At 37.3% G+C, this 19,788-nt stretch overlaps 2 protein-coding genes across 2 annotated transcripts in view; both read right to left on the bottom strand.

Annotated features, from left to right (window-relative positions):
- Positions 1 to 3,731: 3,731 nt before the first annotated feature.
- On the bottom strand, positions 3,732 to 6,863 carry ccni2 (cyclin I family, member 2). Its single transcript, XM_089123624.1, has 6 exons — positions 6,732 to 6,863; positions 6,513 to 6,585; positions 5,769 to 5,916; positions 4,226 to 4,360; positions 4,076 to 4,150; positions 3,732 to 3,995 (listed from the first exon to the last, which is right to left on the bottom strand). Exons 3-6 carry the CDS (start codon positions 5,880 to 5,882, stop codon positions 3,831 to 3,833), a joined length of 489 nt encoding a protein of 162 aa, XP_088979750.1. The 5' UTR covers positions 5,883 to 5,916; positions 6,513 to 6,585; positions 6,732 to 6,863; the 3' UTR covers positions 3,732 to 3,830.
- A 2,649-nt stretch (positions 6,864 to 9,512) lies between these two features.
- stk26 (serine/threonine protein kinase 26) overlaps positions 9,513 to 19,788 on the bottom strand; it is a 34,539-nt gene continuing 24,263 nt past the window's right edge. The window contains exons 6-11 of the mRNA XM_039663672.2: positions 18,578 to 18,763; positions 15,607 to 15,752; positions 14,717 to 14,810; positions 14,555 to 14,617; positions 13,125 to 13,261; positions 9,513 to 9,542 (exon numbers count right to left, since the gene is read on the bottom strand). Of these exons, the coding sequence (XP_039519606.2) occupies positions 9,527 to 9,542; positions 13,125 to 13,261; positions 14,555 to 14,617; positions 14,717 to 14,810; positions 15,607 to 15,752; positions 18,578 to 18,763 (642 nt within the window). The 3' untranslated portion in view covers positions 9,513 to 9,526. The remainder of the gene's footprint in view (positions 9,543 to 13,124; positions 13,262 to 14,554; positions 14,618 to 14,716; positions 14,811 to 15,606; positions 15,753 to 18,577; positions 18,764 to 19,788) is intronic.

Here is a 19,788-nt window from a genome sequence, read left to right as displayed (position 1 = left end):
ATTAAAATAACCAGAAGGGAAAATATGCTCAATTGCCATATAAACAGTTTTTAACGAATGAAACCAGAATCCTGCATGCCGACGTTTTCCGTTCAGCTGCATTAAAATTGAAAATGCGTCTTTACTAAATAATTGCTTGTGATGCCTTTAAATCCTGAGGTGCAGTTATGCTCATGACGGCGAACACCGGTCACTGAAGGGCAAATTATATTAAATATGGCATCTATCCCAAAAGAAATCTGAACGCTCCCTAAATAGGCTTGTTTTCTTTATCCAAAATACATTTATTTCTTTGATTTGGGGTAAAATACGACCCAGGTTTCAGAAGTTTCTCCCATATTTAAACTGATTTTATTATTTTTTTGACTAAGATATTGTTTTTTCAGGATCAGGATCTTGTGTTTTTTAAAACCACAGAAGTGTTTTATTGGGTCTCGTTCCGTCCCCATGTTTAGTGGATGATCTGATTGTTTCTAAATGCCTCGGTCAACTCTTTGCTACATAAACTTCTGCTAAAAATTCATATTTTGAGGTATTTGAACTGAACCCCACTCTGTAGGAAAGAGAATCGCTCTGGTTTCGGAGTACATTTGCAGGGTTATCGATCTGCTAAAGTCAGATCAGTGCCTTGGCCGGACACACACGCCACGCGGCCGCAGATTCACATGCACAATATCAAGGACCTTTGTGTGTTTTCAAGGGTTGGGTATCGGGAACGGTGCCATTTTAGTAAACCATGGATTTGATAAGACGCGCGCGCATTTCGATATGACTTTAAACCGTTTAAAGACTCGCACAGAAAGCCGCCTCTCACACTTTTTGCGCTTGAACGGTCAAGTACTCACAGAAATGTCCAATATCACAGTCGGTTGTGTCTTAAGTGAACGTTAACGTGCGTGTATCAGTGTATTGGACCCGTGCAGCTCTTAAAGTGACAGTACTGATATTTCTGCGGTCTCTATAATAACACTAATCAAACAACAAAACACAAAGAGAAAATTCACTCGCTGTTCTTGACTGAATAACTTTTGTAACTATATTGTAATGCTCATTTTGTTTATAAACTGCAGTGTGAAAGTTGATTACTACGGAGGCGTATTGCATTCACTTGAAGAAAAAAAATCTACTCTGTTTTTCTGAATTAACGAGTTAATTTTTCATGGAAATTTTTTTTGCTGTGTTTTTCTGAATTAATGAGTTAATTTTTCATGAGAAAAAAAATCTTTTGCTCTGTTTTTCTGAATCAATGAGTTAATTTTTCATGAAAAAAAAAATATTTTGCTGTGTTTTTCTGAATTAATGAGTTAATTTTTCATGGATTTTTTTTTTTTGCTCTGTTTTTCTGAATTAATGAGTTAATTTTTCATGGAATTTTTTTAACAAGTTAATTCAGAAAAACAGAGCAAAAACTTTTTTTCTCACGAAAAATTAACTCATTAATTCAGAAAAACAAAGCAAAAACTTTTTTCCTCAAGAAAAATTAACTCATTAATTCAGAAAAACAAAATTTTTTCTCATGAAAAATTAACTCATTAATTCAGAAAAACCGAAAAAAAAAAATTTCTCATGAAAAATTAACTCGTTAATTCAGAAAAACAGAGTACATTTTTTTTCTTCAAGTGAATGCAATACGCCTCCGTAGATTACAGTTTCTGTATCTGTGAATTTTTTTAAAATCTTTATTTCTATTGTAATTTTGTTCTCGTATTTATTTGTGCGATTGCCGATTTGATTTGTTCTTACTTTAATTACCGAGCGTGCACTCGTCTTTAATAATGCTTAATTTACAAGTGAAACTGGAAAATTTAAATATGGTGCAAAAGTTCATTTATTTCAGTAATTCAACTCTAAAGCTGAAACTAATATATTATATAGACTCGTTACATGCAAAGTGAGATATTTCAAGCCTTTATTTGTTATAATATTTATGATTATGGATTACAGATATGAAAACCTTTGCATGTAATGAGTCTATATTTTAGCTTTTAAGTTGAATTACTGAAATAAATGAACTTTTGCACCATATTCTAATTTTCCCAGTTTCACCAGTTTGGCTAGTTGGTATTTTTAAACCATTAAAAGGGATAGTTCACTTTGAAATTTATGTTTGGTATGCATAGCTGTCAACATTGAACAAAATAAGGGAGTTTTCCCGGATTCCATCCCCAAAATAAGGGATTTTTTTTTACACGATTCTTACCCACAAACTTTAAAAATAAAGCACTAATCCTTAAAAGTCTAAAGAGTTAATAACTAGCCTAAAAACTAGTGTCATTTAAAGAAAAAAAATCTACATTTGGATTAGCGGTGTGTTGCTCTTGCCTTTACGACAACAATTTCAACTGTTATCACATCTTCCAAAACCCACAAAATAGGGAATTGGGCTGTCTGTTTATTTCAATTACATTTACACATTTTGTGTAGTTTTAAAGAGCCTACATTTAGGCTGGTGGTGGACCGTCACTCAGAAGACACACTCTGTTGTTATTGTAGCCTTTCCCATCTTTATATCCTCCTGAGGCCCAGAATGTTTTTTTTTCCAAAAGTTTTTTCTTCTTCTTCGTGTAATCACATTGTTAAGAGCATAAGAAACAAATGAAAAAAAAAAGAAAAGATATTTTATTCATATGTTACATCACATTAATTTATATATAGGCAAAACTAATGGCAATATAAATCGATTATTATAATTATTATTTCTTTAAATTACATTGATATCTGAATTTATGTAAAAACCTTGACTTTTAAACAACAAAATGTAAAATGTAGGCTATTCGAGTACAAAATGACATATAAACATCGTTTCCTATTTTTTATTTATTTTTTTGCCTGGAAACGCTTTCAACACGCTTGCGTGTCGCGTGAAAAAATAGGCGTCAGTTCTATTTCTAGCAAGCACGAGTTTTCTGGAGACGCGCGTGTCACGCGGGCAGTGTGCAAGCTCTAATCTGTTAACATGGGAGCCGAAATAAAAAACGGACACGCCATTGTGTCTCCGGCCAGCGCGCGCCGCCCCATCCGAGGATAAACGACTTCAAGACGAATCAGTCCGAGCTCGTACGTCTCACACAATCAGAGTAAAAATACGGGATATTTTACGGGAAAATACTAAAACGGGAATACAGCGGGAAAAGAGCAAAAATACGTGAGAAACCCGGAAAAAACGGGAGAGTTGACAGCTATGGGTATGTTTTATCTTACCTCAAGGGCATCCAAGATGTAGGTGTCTTTGTTTCCACAGTATTTTCAATTTTGATATTTTTCGGTCAAACTGTTCTTGTCTGTCAGTCATATAATGGAGGTCTATGGTCACCACCTCAAAGAGCATGCACAGAGAAGTCCAGATTAAACATGATTTAATGACTCGTAAATGTAAGTACACATTGATGGCCTAAGACACGAAACGAGCGGTTTGTGTGAGAAAACCAACAGTATTTATATCGTTTCACCTCTTGTAACCACAGCCACGTCCAACTGATCTGATCTGAGGGCGCGGGCGCTTTGTGGCTATATACGATATAAATACTCTTTGAGGTGGTGACCATAGACCTCCATTATATGATGGACAGACAAGAACGGTTTGACCTAAAAATATCAAAACTAAAACAAAGACACCTACATCTTGGATGCCGTTGAGGTAAGATAAAACATACCAAAAATTCATTTCAAAGTCAACTATCCCATTAACTAAAATTACATTTGATTTTTTTTTTCTCTTTACCTCATTGGAATCGAAATAACCAATGGATAAGAATCGGTAAAACTCGAATCGATACCCAACCCTAATGTGTTCCTGTGTTTTTTTGTACCGTGCCGCTCTGATCTGAACACTAGAGAGACGAGTCGTAACTCACGATGTGGATGAAGTCCAGGGGCGTAGCGATGTACAGGTCCCAGTGCAGCTTGTTTAATATGATTCGCTCCATGCGCAGAATCTCCGCTGTGGAGAACCTGCATCTGCTCTGCTTCAGCAGGTCTTTGACCGGCGCCATCACCTGTTCGCCAACAAAACAGAACAATAAAGGCACTGGAATGGTTAAAAGTGGTGTGTGTGTGTGTGTTTTCTGCCTCTCGCCTCGTCCTCCTCGTTGACTTTTGCAGCGAGGATCAGAGAGGTGATGGCCATGCATTTGAGATACTTGAGCTGAGTCTGCGGAGAGAGAGAGAGAGAGAGAGCTGAGAGTCGAGCACATCGTCTGCACACGTGTAGTGGTCGTTCACTCACTTTGACCGCTGCGAGCAGGCTGTTGAGAACACACACTCCCAAAGCAAACGTCTCGGAGGAGAACTGGAACGTGCAGCTCATTTCACGCAGCCACACACTCACCTCGTGGTACTGCGCCGGGCTGATGTCCGAACCCTGGAAGCAGACGCTCACAGTCGGTCCTGACGCTCACACAGCGAGTGTATGTCAAAAAAACTTTCTTTTTACCCATTTACCACAAAATTAATTTAACTACACCCTTAGTTTGCATTTGAAATAGCATTTTTTTTTTCGGGAAAAAACCTAGAGATCAATTTCCAGACATGATTAGCATGTAATTTAGAGATCTGAATTACAGGCAGAGTTCGATAGGACTCGTTTCCACCAAAGAATAAAAAAATTAATACAAATCCTCAGAATTTGCTTGTTTAGATGTAACAATTCTGACTTTATAACATGCAATTCTGACTTTCTCTCTCAAATGTGAGTTATAAAGTCAATTATGAGGAAAAGGAAAAAAAAAAAACTCAATTCTGACTTTTTAACTCGCAATCCAGAGAAAAGATGTCAGCATTGCGAGATATAAACTCACAATTGCGAGAGAAAAAGTCAGAATTGAGAGATTATATCTCACAATGGGAGTTTATAACTCACAATTCTGACTTCATAAGACACAATTCAGAGAAATAGTCAGAATTGGGCTGTGTAAAAATCATTAATTGAGATAAGAAGTGGCAATTATCTTATTCTGTGGCGGACACAAGCTGCCGTAGACGGGTGCCGGTTACAGGAAACCCTGAGGGAATTACGGTTGTAGAAATAGTGTTTTGATCATACAAATCCACCATAGAGATACATGCATCTCATCTGGATCTGGCCAACTGCTCCTGTCCTGTTAATATATATTTTGTGAATGCATACATTTAAACATTATAAAATACTTTAAAATCATTATTTTTGTGAAAGCGTCCATTTTTGCAATATAACAAATGCCACTAAAAACAAAACTCAGTCAGATTGTATTTATGAATAATTTCAATAATCCAAATGTAAAAAGACAACAAAACAAAATAACTTTGGAACACAAAAATAAAACCAATAGCAAAAAGCAGAAATGAACAGGACTTTGTGCACGCATGTGTGTGTGCATGTAAAAGTGTATGCGTGTTAGGTCATATATATACATATCTGCGTTTGTGGCTATGCAAAATTCTATGCAAAATTCTATACAAATGCTGTCTGTTGCAGTCACAGCTGTGTGTGTGTATAAGAAAGTGTGTGTGTGTGTATTCCACATTGCATTTATGCTCTAGTACTATCCCTTCATTTCGGTGTGAAAATTCAGATTTATGCTGGATCTATTGATTGTTTTGAACAATTAAAAGAAAAAATCATTTTCAATGTGGGGTCAACCAAATGAAGCCTGTGTGTGTGTGTGTGTGTTTAGATAGATAGTGTGTACACCACTGAGATGAAGGGAACGATGTTTTTTAATAAGGGAAACATCAAATGCGGTCCGAGCGGACCAAACCAGGGTGTTCGGAAGTTAAACACACACTCGCACCTGAATGCATCCGTTCTTCAGCACCGGCGTCCTCCACAGACGCCTCTCTCGGGCCAGGGTGTTGACCAGCAGTGTGTCCAGACGTCCGCTCTCCTCCTCGCCAGGAGCTTTCATGACTGGGTCCAAACCGGTCCACGGGAAGTAAAGCCTGGTGAAGACATGTACAGGTCAGTGCTTTAGCGGCTTCACCCACAGTCATTTATTCAAGCAGGGAAGGCAGTGTATCAGTCACTACTTCGGACTGTGTGTGTGTGTGTTTTCTGGGTTCTCTGTTAGAACGGTGTCGTGTTAGCGAAGTTAATGACTAATGATCGTTGCAACATTAGTGAATCAATCAAAACTAACTTTAACTGGACATCTAGAGCTTATTCAGAAACTCTATTAGTGTAATCTCCTATTATCACCTTATCACTGCTTTGAACGGTCTATATTGTTAAAAAGTGCAGTATAAATGAAGGAGACTTGACTTTAGTAACCTTTAAGTGCATTTGCTCTTCTTTGTCCTCCTGATGTTGGGGTCTATGCAATGAAAATGGTCCCAACATCAGGCCTATGAGGCTATCAATGTCTACATCTTATTAATAATTTACTCAAATGAACAATGCAGGCTATTTGAAGGGTAATGAGAAGCACTGAGGGAGGCAGAAACATCATTTGGGAGACAGTGTGAAAGTAAAAGCACAGCAGGCCATGTGGGCGTGCACTTGTAAACAAAGGCAAGGAAAGTTTTGCAAAATAAATTACCTTTGCAAAGGGAAACACCGCTTCTGTCATCGGCTTCCGTTGAATTCATATGCAGACAGTCATTTCTCCATGTCTGGAAAACAAGCGCATTCCTTACACAACAACAACAACGAAACACAGGTTTAAGAGATGTTCACTACTAACACTCTCCAAAGCCCTATACAAGACTAACAGACGCAAAACAAGTTTTTCTAGCACAGAATATCGAGAAAGAATCACCTTCCGAGGATGTAATGAAGACAGAGTCGCCAACAAATACTCCAGAATGTGTTTTTGAACCAGCGCGACTCCGAGTTCGCCCGCGTCTTTGAGCTTTGAGTTTACGCTGAAGGCCCCGCCCACAGGTGTGACATCACCGGTCACGCCCACACACTCGTCACTCACGTAGTGAATTGTGTCAGTGGGTCGCGCATACGGGTCCTGTTATATAAAATGGTTGAATTTGATGTTTTATCACCAGGGTTCAGTTTTACATTTATAAAATAGCTACAGACCAACAAAAAAAGGTTGATACGCTTATCCTTGATTCTTTTCTACATAATTACAAGCGTCAGTTTTCTCACTGGAGATAAAAACAGTACATTCCCCAAATGTGCATAAATAACTACAAATGTAGGCCTACATTCCAAACATAGGCTAAATACAATAATTTATATTTCACATACACAAATTATTAATTCTGAGAAAAATATTTACAAGTAGCCTGGCCCTGGAGCTATGAGTGAACATACTGCATATACTATTCAAAATATGTTTTGTTCCATGTAATATTGCAATGGATTTAGACTTTTTTGTTTTAATATTACTTATATGTGGTTTCCAACATTATTTACGATCAATTGTAACACTCAGAAATGTATTTTCATTATTAATCCTAATTTTGGCTTTTTGTTTTTTTTCCCCCGATTACTACATACAGCTAATGAATGAACTTTGCTTTACTTAAATTCAAAGTCTATTATCATCAAACCACTTTTTAAAGATGATCAATATTCAATTTCCACAGTATTATTCAGCTGTTCCAATTTTTCCCCTGAACAATATAAATTTGTGTCTGTTGGCAAAGAAAACAATTTTTCATATTTTAGGTATTTACAAATGTTTTTTTTATATACAGGGGAAACACTTTATGGCCCAGCACCGAACCGTGTGGAACACCAGTGACTTAAATCAGATCCGAGATAACAAAATTGTCCCGGGGACCTCCTACTGTCACGGATCCGGCTCACATGCGGCATTCCTCCGGGAGCTCCGGGACGACGAGGAACAGCATTCGTTCGGTGATGAAGGGGCATCACCATCGGCTGTCGAAGCTGAACACAAGTGCCTAGATACAAGCAGGACTAAATACACAGGCATTCAGCAGAGCCTGTGAGTAACAAAAAAAATTCGATTTCTGTCATTATTTGCACAGTCCTAGTTCAAAGTAACATGAATTTCAGTTAGAATCTTTATTATATAATGGTCCTGTAATCCTGTACGATCACTTTTTTTTTTGACAATGCTTTAGAATATATTCCCACAGAATTTTAAATATGAATCTACATAAGTGCTTTGCGTTATATTTTTAATTCACACAGAATATTGGTGACATAGGGGTGTGCATAAGTCTGAACTTCAAGGGAGAAAAAAGCAGACAGACTGAAATGTCATAACTTAAATCTTTATTTGCCACACCAAACAAAAACTAATTTGTAACAGCTGATGTCAAAAAAAAAAAAAAAAAAAAGAGAGAGATAGAGAAGAGAACAGCATCTGTATGATACAGCCTAGAAAGATTTCCGTCTGGCGTCTTAAATTTACAAAAGCTCTGGTGAAGAAATGTACAAAACCTAGCCTCTGCATCTACATCTATAAAGAAATATACAAATGTCCTACTTTATTGCTCTAAAATCTTCCAGCAGTCTGGCACCGTGTGAAAACGTCGTCTTAAAGCTGTTTTTGAGAAGACAATGACATCATATACATAAAAACGTGAGCTTTTCTTTTAGGCACAATGGGATGCAGCGTTGGCACAGTGTCTCCAGGCCCAGCGGAGCGCATGACGACGTCACCACCGCACCAGCAATGGCACACTTGTGTTTCTTTACAAGCTTGGCCAAACAAAACAGAGAAGAAAATCCCTCATCACAGGAGATTACATAAAACAGAGGAGGATATAGCGGACTCGTGTAGAAACGTCCCCATTGGTTAAAGAAGCAGGATCCCTTGAGATCTACTCAAAGTCAGAGGAATGTCTTTGAAAGCCCCGTACGAAGTGCAGATTTCCTTCAAAAATACAGTATAGCTCTACTCTCATATAAAAATATCAGCTGGAGAACACAAGACACTGTAAAAGAGGGCATTACTGAAAGACAAATGTGGAGAACAGGCCAATTAAAAGAAGCGAAGGAGCTTTCGCACAGCAAAACCCCTCGATCAGATCTAGCGGTTCGGATGTGTGTTTTCTTCTCAACGATTGCTTCAGTGAGGTATCTCTATTCATCTTCTAGTCTGATATGATATGCATGTAATCCCATACAGCAGTTCTGTAACGCTACAGTCGACAGTGTGTGGAGAGAAATCCCAAACCAAGACGAACAGAAAGGCACTGTTGATCTCCCAAACATATATATATACAGCATATATATATTATTGATCATAGTTTAACATTTAGAGTAAAGCAAAAGATCGGGACATCAAACGCATATAAATAAACGTGAACCAAAAGATCTACTTGACCAGTCAGGATATGTCGTGTCTTTCGAAAGTAAAAAGCGGAGTAAAACAACAGTAACGCACACACATCCTCGGGCACCGGCAGAAGACTAATATAAAAGCGTGTGGCAAAATTGTATAAATACAGTTGAACACACACTAGATTTCTATGTAATATATATATATTTTCCATTCTTTGGGACAAGAAGAGCAGAATTCCTTTTGGTTATGATGAGATAGTGTGTTCTCTGTGTGTGTGTGTGTGTGTGTGTAAGGTGCAGTCATCGGGGCTGACAGCAGAAGCGTGGCGTTTCCCACTAACTCACGGAGAACCTGCCAACACACAACGCAGAAGCAGAGATGAGGAGCACGTCACACACGGATATGCATCAGGTGTGTGTGTGTGTGTGCGCGGCAGGCGGTGGGAGAGAGAGTGTGTTCACGTCTGCGGTCTACAGGCGGGAGAGAGAGTGTGTGTGTTGACGTCAGCTAAAAATAAGATAAGATATCTACATCTTGGATGGCTTGCGGGCAAATAAATGAGCTAGCCCTTTAACCCTTGTGCTGCATTAGATTTTTAACACCGTTGAGTGCATTAAGGACCAAAAATGGCCACATATTAAACATTGCCTAAAATATTATATATTATTATTATTTTCCACTTTTACCAAGTTAAATCTTTTAACCAGCATCAGTCCTCATCATAACTACCAAAAATGTATTCAATTTCAGGATTTTAACCCTTTAATTACCAGTTTTGTTTGCGAAACCATCGATTTGTATAAGAGGAAAAAACACAAAAATTCAATTATTTTCAATAAACTAAATGCAAAGAGAAAACTTTAGATTTGGATTATCACAGTCCCACTTTGCAAAAAATCCCACTTAGCGCGTTAGAGACCAAAAATGGCCACCTATTAAACATTGCCTATTGCCTAAAATAAGGTGCATTTCCACCCATAGGGAATAAATATGTAGTGACGTCATCTGGTGGAATACACTATATAATGCAAATATAATGCTTTTGCTTCAAAATGAAAGGATGTTTGTGCAAAAATCATGTTTCATGTATTACTGAGCGCCTCAGATTTAAACAACGTTTTAATGGGTTTCAATGGGCCATTTTTGGTCTTTATGGTGCTGAGTGTTACTATTTGATCTACACAGTGTGTGTTATACATATTTTGCAAAATGGGATCACATTTTTTACATGCATCCAAAAAGTCACAATTTTGCCAAATTTCATACCATTTGCATTAAAACAGCCAAAATGGTCAAAGAAATTAAACTGCAAAAGACCAAAAATGTCCCTAATGCAGCATAAGGGTTAAAGGAGACGTAGCACTAAAACCAGAATATCAGAGTACGTTTACACGACTCAGTTTTGGCCGTTTGTTTCCACGACAGCGCGTGAAAGTGCACCTTTTTGAAAACGGTCTCTGTATAAAGAACAAAAACGTGAATCTGTGAAAACGATGATGTCATGCACATGTATTACGTGTTCAGTCTATAGCGTTTCATCGCCATCTAACTAGGGCTGGGTAATAAATATCGATCTCTCGATATTAATCGATTCTCATTTTTATGAACCGATATCGATTCTTAAATCTCAAGAATCGATTAGTCATCCTGTTTCATTTGAATGAATGGGACATTGTATCGCGGCTGCGCGCATCCGAAAAATCGCAATAATCTTTGTCCTTTGTTACTATTGATATGAAACAAAGTCTCAATTTTTAAATTACGTCCATTTTCTTTAGAAATTCAAAAACATAAATCGTGTTTTGGCGCTGTGGCGTGAGATCGCTCTGGAGAAGCAGCAGCGCTGATCTCTCTTCCGGCTTAATAATACCAGTCACAGCGCCAAATAAACATGAACGAGCATCTGAAAGTGTGTTAAGGATAGAGTACAACTTATCAAAATCCGTATCATGTCACATTGATTCGCTCAATCAGCGTTTCAACCGTGGAAAGACGTCAGTTAAACAGCTTGTAATCAATGTCATCGTCATATTTACCTCAGAAAACCCACATAAACTCGTTAGTCAGCTAGAAAAAAATAACTCTAGAGAGGAGCATTTTGCTAAATATATACACCATATTACATATGCATTATAATCTTAATGTTCTGCAATATTTAATGCATGTTTGAATAAATATGGCAAGTTTTTATGACGGCCACCATTTAAATGTTTATATTTCATATAATCTTTTTATTATAAAAATAAATAAAAGTGTAATTTAAGTGTTTGTATAGCTACAAAACAGTTCATTATTACCTTCATATTAGGCTAATGAAGCCTATAGGCTACAACTAGACTCCCATAGTTAAGAGATTTGATTTCCTTGAGAAAATTGGCCATTTATTGTAACTGATATCCAAAATAATCGATATTGAATCGAACAGCAAGCTTGTGAATCGAAATCGAATCGAATTGTGAAATTTGTCTCAATACCCAGCCCTACATCTAATGTTGTGGATCCGTGTGAACGGGGATTGTTTTGACAATGTCTGTGCGGAAAACTCAGTTAAGCGTATAATTGTTGTGTAATTATGTAAGCATGTAATTATGCCGCGTAACATCGGGTGGAAAATAATCATGAAAAAATGCATGGCATGACCCTTTCAATGTTTATTGCTAGTAAACCAGTGTTTCTCAAACTTTTTCTGCCATTCCCCACTTTGAAGGTAAATGTTAATAAACTAGGCTTTAGTTAAAATGTATTTGATCAACATGACATTTTAAAAACAAAAACTCGACAGTAGATTAAAATAATAATGCAATTGCGTTTGTATATTGCCTCTGATAACATCAAATAGTTAATGAGGTGGTAAAAATCCTAATAATGTTTGGATTTTAGGTATTTTTTTTATAATAATTGTATTTTGTATTTTTCGAAGACTATCATATAAGCCACTGTGTTTCCCACAGTATTTTGTGTAGTGTGGACCATCTGCACCAGGGGTCCCCCAAAAGAAAAGTTTGTACATTTTAAAGATAAATTCATAAATCTGATGCACTTTGAAAGTTAAAAATTAAGTGATTAACTAATTTAGTGTCTTCAATAAGCCTGTTTTCAGGCTACACATATTTTCTGAGCCAGAGATGGAGAGCGCTCACCGCTTGACATCAAAACTATTCAGTGTCTTCAACCACATAGTGTTTATTTTAGATTCAGACATTTAAATTCGCATAAGTTACTAAAAAAAGCAATACATTTAGAGTTTGTCAAATACACATTTATGTCAATGAAATTTATGTCATAAATAATAATTATTTCCATTATAATTAGACAACACGTATTATTCATATCAAATACACATCATGTGTAACTTTCAAGTTTACTCTATGCTTCTCCCAGTTTTCATGTATTTCGGGAGAAGTGGATAAATTTGTTAAATCCAGCAGATCCGATTCTCTAAAATGCGGTATAAACGAACACCCATCGCGTATAGCTCAACTAACACCTGCTCATATTTGACAATCTGAATATCAGATATTTCCTGCGATAGCCAACACATTTGTGAAATAAAAGCAGATAATCAGTCATTTAGCGGTGTTGTGGCTGCGGTGTGACGAGCAATGATGCGTCTCCATGGAAACCATAACGGAAGACGATCTAAATAACGGGCGCCTCTGAAAACGTTTAAACTTAAGTGTTAAAAGGTTAAGTAAGGCTTATATTTAAATGTGCTGTCGTTTTGTTTTTATGCTAAATAAAGGAATTAATAGAGATGGGCACAAAATGACCACATGTCGCGCCCCACCGGTCTTGTTTCTATTCCCCACCAGTGGGGGGCGCCCCACACTTTGAGAAACGCTGGTGTAAACTGCTGGTCTCCACACTCCTAAATTGAAGACAGCTGACCACTATGGGAAACGCATTATCGTGCAGTGTGTGTGTGTGTCTGACCTCTGAACTCTCTCGAGGATGTGGCTGATCATGCTGTCTGTGACACCAGGACAGAGATCCTCAGCCACATGCAGACTCTTCTCCAGCTCCTCCAACACTCCTCTCGTCATCTCGTCGTCTCGCTGCTGGGATTTCAGCTGGAAAAGCCACACACACTCACATCGTAACACGTTCAACAGGCAGAACAGGAAGGGTTCTCGTGTCTAATGATTCTGGGGCAGCTTTGGTGGCGGCAATACCGGCGGTGGTTGTTTTGAAATAAAATAATAATAATATTAAACGAGGCTCAAACATCCATTTCGTAACAGACATGCATGTTTTCGAGCAATTCCATCCATGAAACATCACACTAAAGCCTGTAAAGCATCGAGATAAATATCAGTAAATAATATTACCTTAAAACCAGAGATGTATAGTAACAAAGTAGAACTACTTAAGTACTAAAATGCTGTATCTGTACTCTACTAGAGTATTGTTTTTTTCTCATACTATTTTCGATTAATTTAATACTTTTACTTCGATATTTTTTTTAATGTTCTGCTAGTTACTCGTTACAATTATAAAAATTGTACGAATCATTCGTTGCAAGTTGGCTTTCATGCTGCCTAAATCACACGCCAGTTTTATAGGGTAATGGTATTGTCTGACACACACATTGACAACTAATGCAGGGGTTTTCCTGCAACGACATTTTTGTTGGTGGCCGCCAAAGCAAATTTGTATCCCGCCAAAGCGCCTTATTTGATTGCTAGTTCAAACTTTTGACTGCTTTCTTTAATAATTACATGACACAATACTTGTACTTGAACTTTTAGTAACAAAACATAAATTGAAGTCACCATTATGGTGATCAGTGTTTGTTTTAAAATGGCGGTTTTCTCCTTCAGTGATTCTGCTTGTTAACATCAGGTGTCTTCAATGTTGGCCATATAAAAAAAAGAGTTCTTAATCTTTGACGTCTGTCTGTTATTCAGATATTTTTGTTTAATTTTTGGGTGTAAACTTTACTCATTTTAAATGGTTAACTTTTAAGGAATTAATTTGATTAATTATTACTCAATTCTAATTTTTTACATTTAATTAATAATATTGCTTGTAATCTGTTGCCAGAATTTTATTGATTAGATTCAGCGTATTCAGTTTTAAAGTGCAACAGAATAGTGTTAAATTCGCTGATAATCGGAGGACCAGATTGCAAAACCGAATTCAAAGCTTAAATTTATGGGCTCACACACAACTCTCTTATTCGTCACCAACCCAAAAGTTTGGCTGCGATGTAACATTTAATTGCTAACCAATGATTTATTTTGGAAACAAAGCTTTTTGCATCACTCGTGTCATAATATTCATGTATAACAGCATTCACATGCAGAAAATTAGTTTTTGTGTTTCATTTGGCCTCTTGAACATGAGAAGACTAGATCCCCTACCTCAGAAAAAACAGGAGCCATGACGGTGGTTAAACTGATGGACTTCTTCTGCACTTCTTCGGCCTGAAGGGAGGCGAGCAAAAGACACAGACATGTTCTGGATTACCAGTTTCAGAGTATTTTTTCATTGAATATCCAAATCTTCATTCATTGATAACTAACCATCCCGTTGGGCTGCTTCTTTTCTGGCTTCTTCTTTCGAACGGTTGTGAAGGACCATTCAGGAGACGATTCATTGTCCTTACTGTTGCTCTCTCTGTTAGGCACACACACACACACACAATTAGACCATCGAGAACACATCGAGATGCTCAGGGTAGTTTAATAAATTTAGGGTGTGTTCACACTAGGACTGTCAAAATTAAATATTATATTATATTAGCAAAATCTTTAAAAAAATTCTAAAGGGCGAACTTAATGTTACTGTTAGAGAACAAAAGTGCTGTCGTCTCATATGCCCACAAGAGGGCGCAATAAGCAAAAATAACCAAATCAAGCACATCTTTTATTGAAATGAAATAATTCACTTTTTAAAGTGCATCAACTTTTGAAACAATTGTTCTTGAATAAAATATAATTTACTTAATGTGCATGCAAGGAAAATTAGGAAAAATGTTCAACATTGAAAATAATTATAAATGCATGTTAATGCATATTAGAGTGATTTCTGAAGGATCATGTGACACTGAAGACTGGAGTAATGATGCTGCATATACAGCTTTGATCACAGGAATAAACTACATTTTACAATATATTAACAATTATTTAATATTATAATAATTATTTAATAACAAATAATTACAATTATATTAACATTTTACAATACATTTTATAATATAGTTATTTTAAATTGCAATAATATCACTTTTTTTGTATTTTGAATCAAACAAACACTCCTTGGTGAGGAGAAGAGACAAAGTCTGGCCATTGATTCTACTGTGATCCTTCATTTTAAACAAGATCTATGGCATCAGGCATCTAGTGATGAAAGCAGGGTGTTTCCTTATTCAGGATTGTAAATGATTGTGTTTTGAATGTATGTGTGCGCTTACGAGTCAGAGTCAGAACTGGACTCTCCATCGCTGTGTCCCTCGGCTTTCCAGCGCTTCAGCCTGTCGATGAGGTCGGAGAGGTGGGACGTCTTCTTGGAATATTTAAGTATGAACTTGTGCTTCAGAAGCTCCTTTGCTGTGGGCCTCTGAGAAAGGGAGATATAATGACATATTTCCTTTATCACTTTACAAACACATCAGGATAAGTTTGTGTCGCACCCTTTATATGCTGGCAGCAACGGCTCAAGATACTCGCAGTGCCACGGTATTCACAAAACAGCACAGTACTAAACACTAGCGGCTTTCGCACCGGAGGAAGCGGTTCACAGTTCCTGCAACTATTGGCGGGAGGAACTAATTTAGCTAATAACTAATCTAACCCTAACCCTCCTACCCTAGACCAGCGCTATAGGAACTGACCGTGACCTCAGTGTTCGAACAAACACCAGAACACGCCATCTTTAAAAACACACAGATTATAGCCTATATATTTACTGAAGAAACTAACTCTACGAACATGTCAAACAGTGATAGGTTAGTCTCTCGACCTTTACACGGAGGAGAAAACCCAACGTGACTTTGAGGAGACCGAGAGAAACATGATTGTGTTTCTGCTCAGCAACAAAACCAAAACCATAAAAAATATACTTAACAAAACTAAATAAATATTAACTGGAAAAAAAAGAGATCAAAAGTGATGTCAAGCCTAGGAGAATTGACTTTATCTTTTAATCAAACATTTGTTAAAGATTTTGTAATCATAATGCCTAGTTGTGTCTCTTGACGATAATGCAATAACGCATTAACAAGAAATAACCAACAAAACTATTAATAACTGATTATGTTGAAGTCAATGTATGCTTTTTCTGTTTTGCAATGTTTTTTGCATTGTAAAATTAAACCTGTAGCTGTAGTTTGCACTTTTTTGTACCTTTAAGTTAAGTGTTTAGCTTTTCCTTCATAAATATGGTTTAATGGAACTTGTAGGGTGATAAAAAAACGAATATTTAAGCTATTTTGATTTAGTCAAGCGAGTTGCAAAAGCCACATTTCTTATTTACATATAGTTTGACTTGATACTAGAATTAAAAAAAATATAAAACTAAATTTATAAAAACTAAAACAACTAATAAAATCTAATTTGTCCACTCTCAACCACTTCTGTCCTGATTTCCTTCTAGAGGACGGTCTATGGGCGAGTAAATGTGTGTTTTTTTCACATCTTTCAATCTATTGGAAAAAAAAAAGATCACATCACACCATTTACATTTAAACACGAAAGATAATCAAACCGAGAGCAACAGCTTGAGTTTCTGCTCTTCCAGCCTCGAGACCAGCCGAACGCTGCGAGTGTGTGTTAGAAATCAGGAACGCTGAGAGAACATTGTGTTTGATTTCCTCGTGTCTTCAGCTGATAAAGTTTAAACCCCGTCTGGCTAGATCTCTATAATGTTCACTCATTATTCAGGAGACGGAGAGAAGACGCTCTTTTATACCCCGTTTACACCTGGTATTAACATGCGATCTGTATCCAGATAAGTTATCCGGATAATAAAAAACGCATGTTAATGCAGGGTGTAAATGCGTTGTGATCGGATCGCGATCGGATCTGCCTGACCACATCTGCAGGTAGTCTGGCTCGCATTGTGTCCGGATCTTTACTAGGTGTAAACGCAATCTGGTTGTTGAAACCACATATGTATATTTTACTCCTCCCAAAAATGCAAAAAATAAACGAGTGAGCTTGTTATATAGGCTATATGTCATGTTATAGTCAGATATGACGGCGCTACTGCGACACGCATCACCCATCACCGCAGATGAGCAGCTGAGCGTCTATTCATCGAGCCAACGTGCAAACATCGCAAATAAAAGTGAAAGTAAGTCACAGACGCTTAACACACAATCATCTTTAAGTAAATAAACGAAATTATCTTACCAGCGGTGTTGCCACTCTTTTATTGATGTCTTTGATTTGGAAATTAGCTGATGATCAACGAAATGCAGCTCAAATCTATTGCTTTTGGTGGCGTGCAATCCATTAAATCTGCATACGCGGGAGTTTAAGATCGGATTCATATCCGTTTTGCAAAAACACATTTATGTGGCCAGGTGTAAATGGAATCGGTACTTATTATCCGGATAACTTATCTGGATACAGATCGCATTTTAATACCAGGTGTAAATGGGGTCTTAGTGTCTGTTTGAGCACATTCGGTCACATGAGCGTTTACACTACGACAGCAATCCGCTCGAGTGTGTTTTCAACTGGAGGTGGACGAGCTCAAAGCGCTTTAGAGCCGTTTACACCCGTGTTACATGATCGACCAAAACGCGTCTTAATACTGTGTGTAAACAATGACTAATAAACAAATTCAAAATATTACTAAACTACAATAGCATCACAAAAATACTAAAATAACACTTGATACTACTTAGTATTGTGACACTTTAGCTGGTATACCAAAGTTAAAGGGATAGTTTGACTATAGTTAATAGTCTGAGTGACTACAGTGGCTCAACCTTTAGTTTATCAAGCGACGAGAATACTTTTTGTGCACAAAAACAAACAAAAATAACGACTTTATTCAACTATTAATTTCCTTCTCTGTGGGCCTCGAGTGAGTTCACCTGGTGTAACAGCCAATAGTGAGCCTGCGTGTGACGTACAACACAGAAGCTCTGCGCTGTTACACTGCGTGGACACACTCGAGGCCCACAAAGAAGGAAATTAATTGTTGAATGAAGTCGTTTTGTTTGTTTTTTGATCCACCTCTCATATTTCATTAAAAACATCTTAATTTGTGTTGTGAAGATGAACAAAAGTCTAACAGGGTTGAACAACATGAGGGAGAGTAATTACTGACAGAGTTTTCATTTTGGGGTGAACTATCCCTTTAAGATACTGTGACAACCCTAGTTTTAAGTACATCATTCCTGAAAGAGAAAGCAATGCATTAGCTGTGCTTACAAATGAAGGGTCTTTGTTGAGACAGGAGTCCACGAACTCCTTGAAGATCTTGGAGAAGTCTCCGTTGAGGGTGGGCGGCGTGTTCTTGGGGATGTGGAAGAGGACTCTCATGGGGTGCATGTCTGAGTTCGGCGGCTCGCCCTTGGCCAGCTCGATGGCAGTGATCCCAAGAGACCAGATATCAGCCTGAGAGCAAAACAAACTACTTTATGAGGTCCGACACAATTAAACGACTTTCAGAATAAAGCAAGAAAGAGTTAAAGGGCTGGGGTAAACAATTATTAACTAAATGATTAGTTGGGCGATTATTTTATAGATTAGTCGACTAATCTATTGGACGACTAATATAAAGAATATTTTTCTGCTGCTCGATTAATAAAAAAACAATGCATCTCAAATAAATACTAGCGTACTGAATCATTATACGGTAAGCTGGCTAACTTTAGTCTAATGTTATGTATTTGAACACCGTCTTTATAACTCTACTACCACCAAAACCGTTTTATTAATTTTTTTTTTTACTAACATTTTTTTTTTCATAGAGAATGTTTAAATGCTAATATCAGCTGAGGAGGGACACAGAGGCGGGGTTAGTGGTGCGATCGGAGAAATGACGCAATGGGTGCGCAAGACCAGGAAGACCCCATTTCGCTTGGATGTGTGCAGCAATTTTTGGAAACCGCATGCGTGGCGCCGCGTCCGAGGATGAACGAGCTTGTACGTCTCACCACACCAGCACCCAGTTTGCAACGTTTTCTTTTTTTGTTAAGGTTTTGTTTACTGTGTGTGCATTTAATGGAAAGCACATTTACTTCTAGTTGTCTTCGTCCTCTATTCTGCAATGTTTCGGTCTCCCATGTGTGTGTGTGGCAAGCTTTATCGCCGGGAACACGCAAAAACGAAATAACGAAGTGTCGACGCGAAAATGTGACATTGACGTAATTTTGTCAGACGCGCCGCTACAGCACTAAAGTTCATAACATCATTGCTTTATATTTGTCCTTTAACATAATGAAAGCATCTCAAATAATAATAAAGGACTTTTTAAACGCCATCATCCTTACATATATAAATTAAACAAACCACTTTTTTTGGCATTCTTATGCTGTTTTAAAGATTAACACTGTAAAGCATGAATAAAATAGCAGATTAGCTTGATGGAGCAAGTAAAGTTTATGTGCAATAAAACACTGTGATTGTACGTTAAAGCA

This window comes from Pimephales promelas, chromosome 19 (genome assembly GCF_988280905.1).
Source record: "Pimephales promelas chromosome 19, fPimPro1.hap1.1, whole genome shotgun sequence".
Taxonomy (NCBI): Eukaryota; Metazoa; Chordata; class Actinopteri; order Cypriniformes; family Leuciscidae; genus Pimephales; species Pimephales promelas.
Note: the sequence above shows the minus strand (reverse complement) of the source record. Positions and strands in the feature narration are given on the sequence as shown.

Excerpts from the sequence above, each read along its gene's own strand:
- ccni2 (XM_089123624.1), bottom strand. The coding sequence starts at position 5,882 with ATGAAAGCTCCTGGCGAGGAGGAGAGCGGACGTCTGGACACACTGCTG. Across the intron at positions 4,151-4,225 it reads GCCTGCTCGCAGCGGTCAAA|ACTCAGCTCAAGTATCTCAA; the intron begins GTGAGTGAACGA and ends CTCTCTCCGCAG. Across the intron at positions 3,996-4,075 it reads AAGTCAACGAGGAGGACGAG|GTGATGGCGCCGGTCAAAGA; the intron begins GCGAGAGGCAGA and ends GTTGGCGAACAG.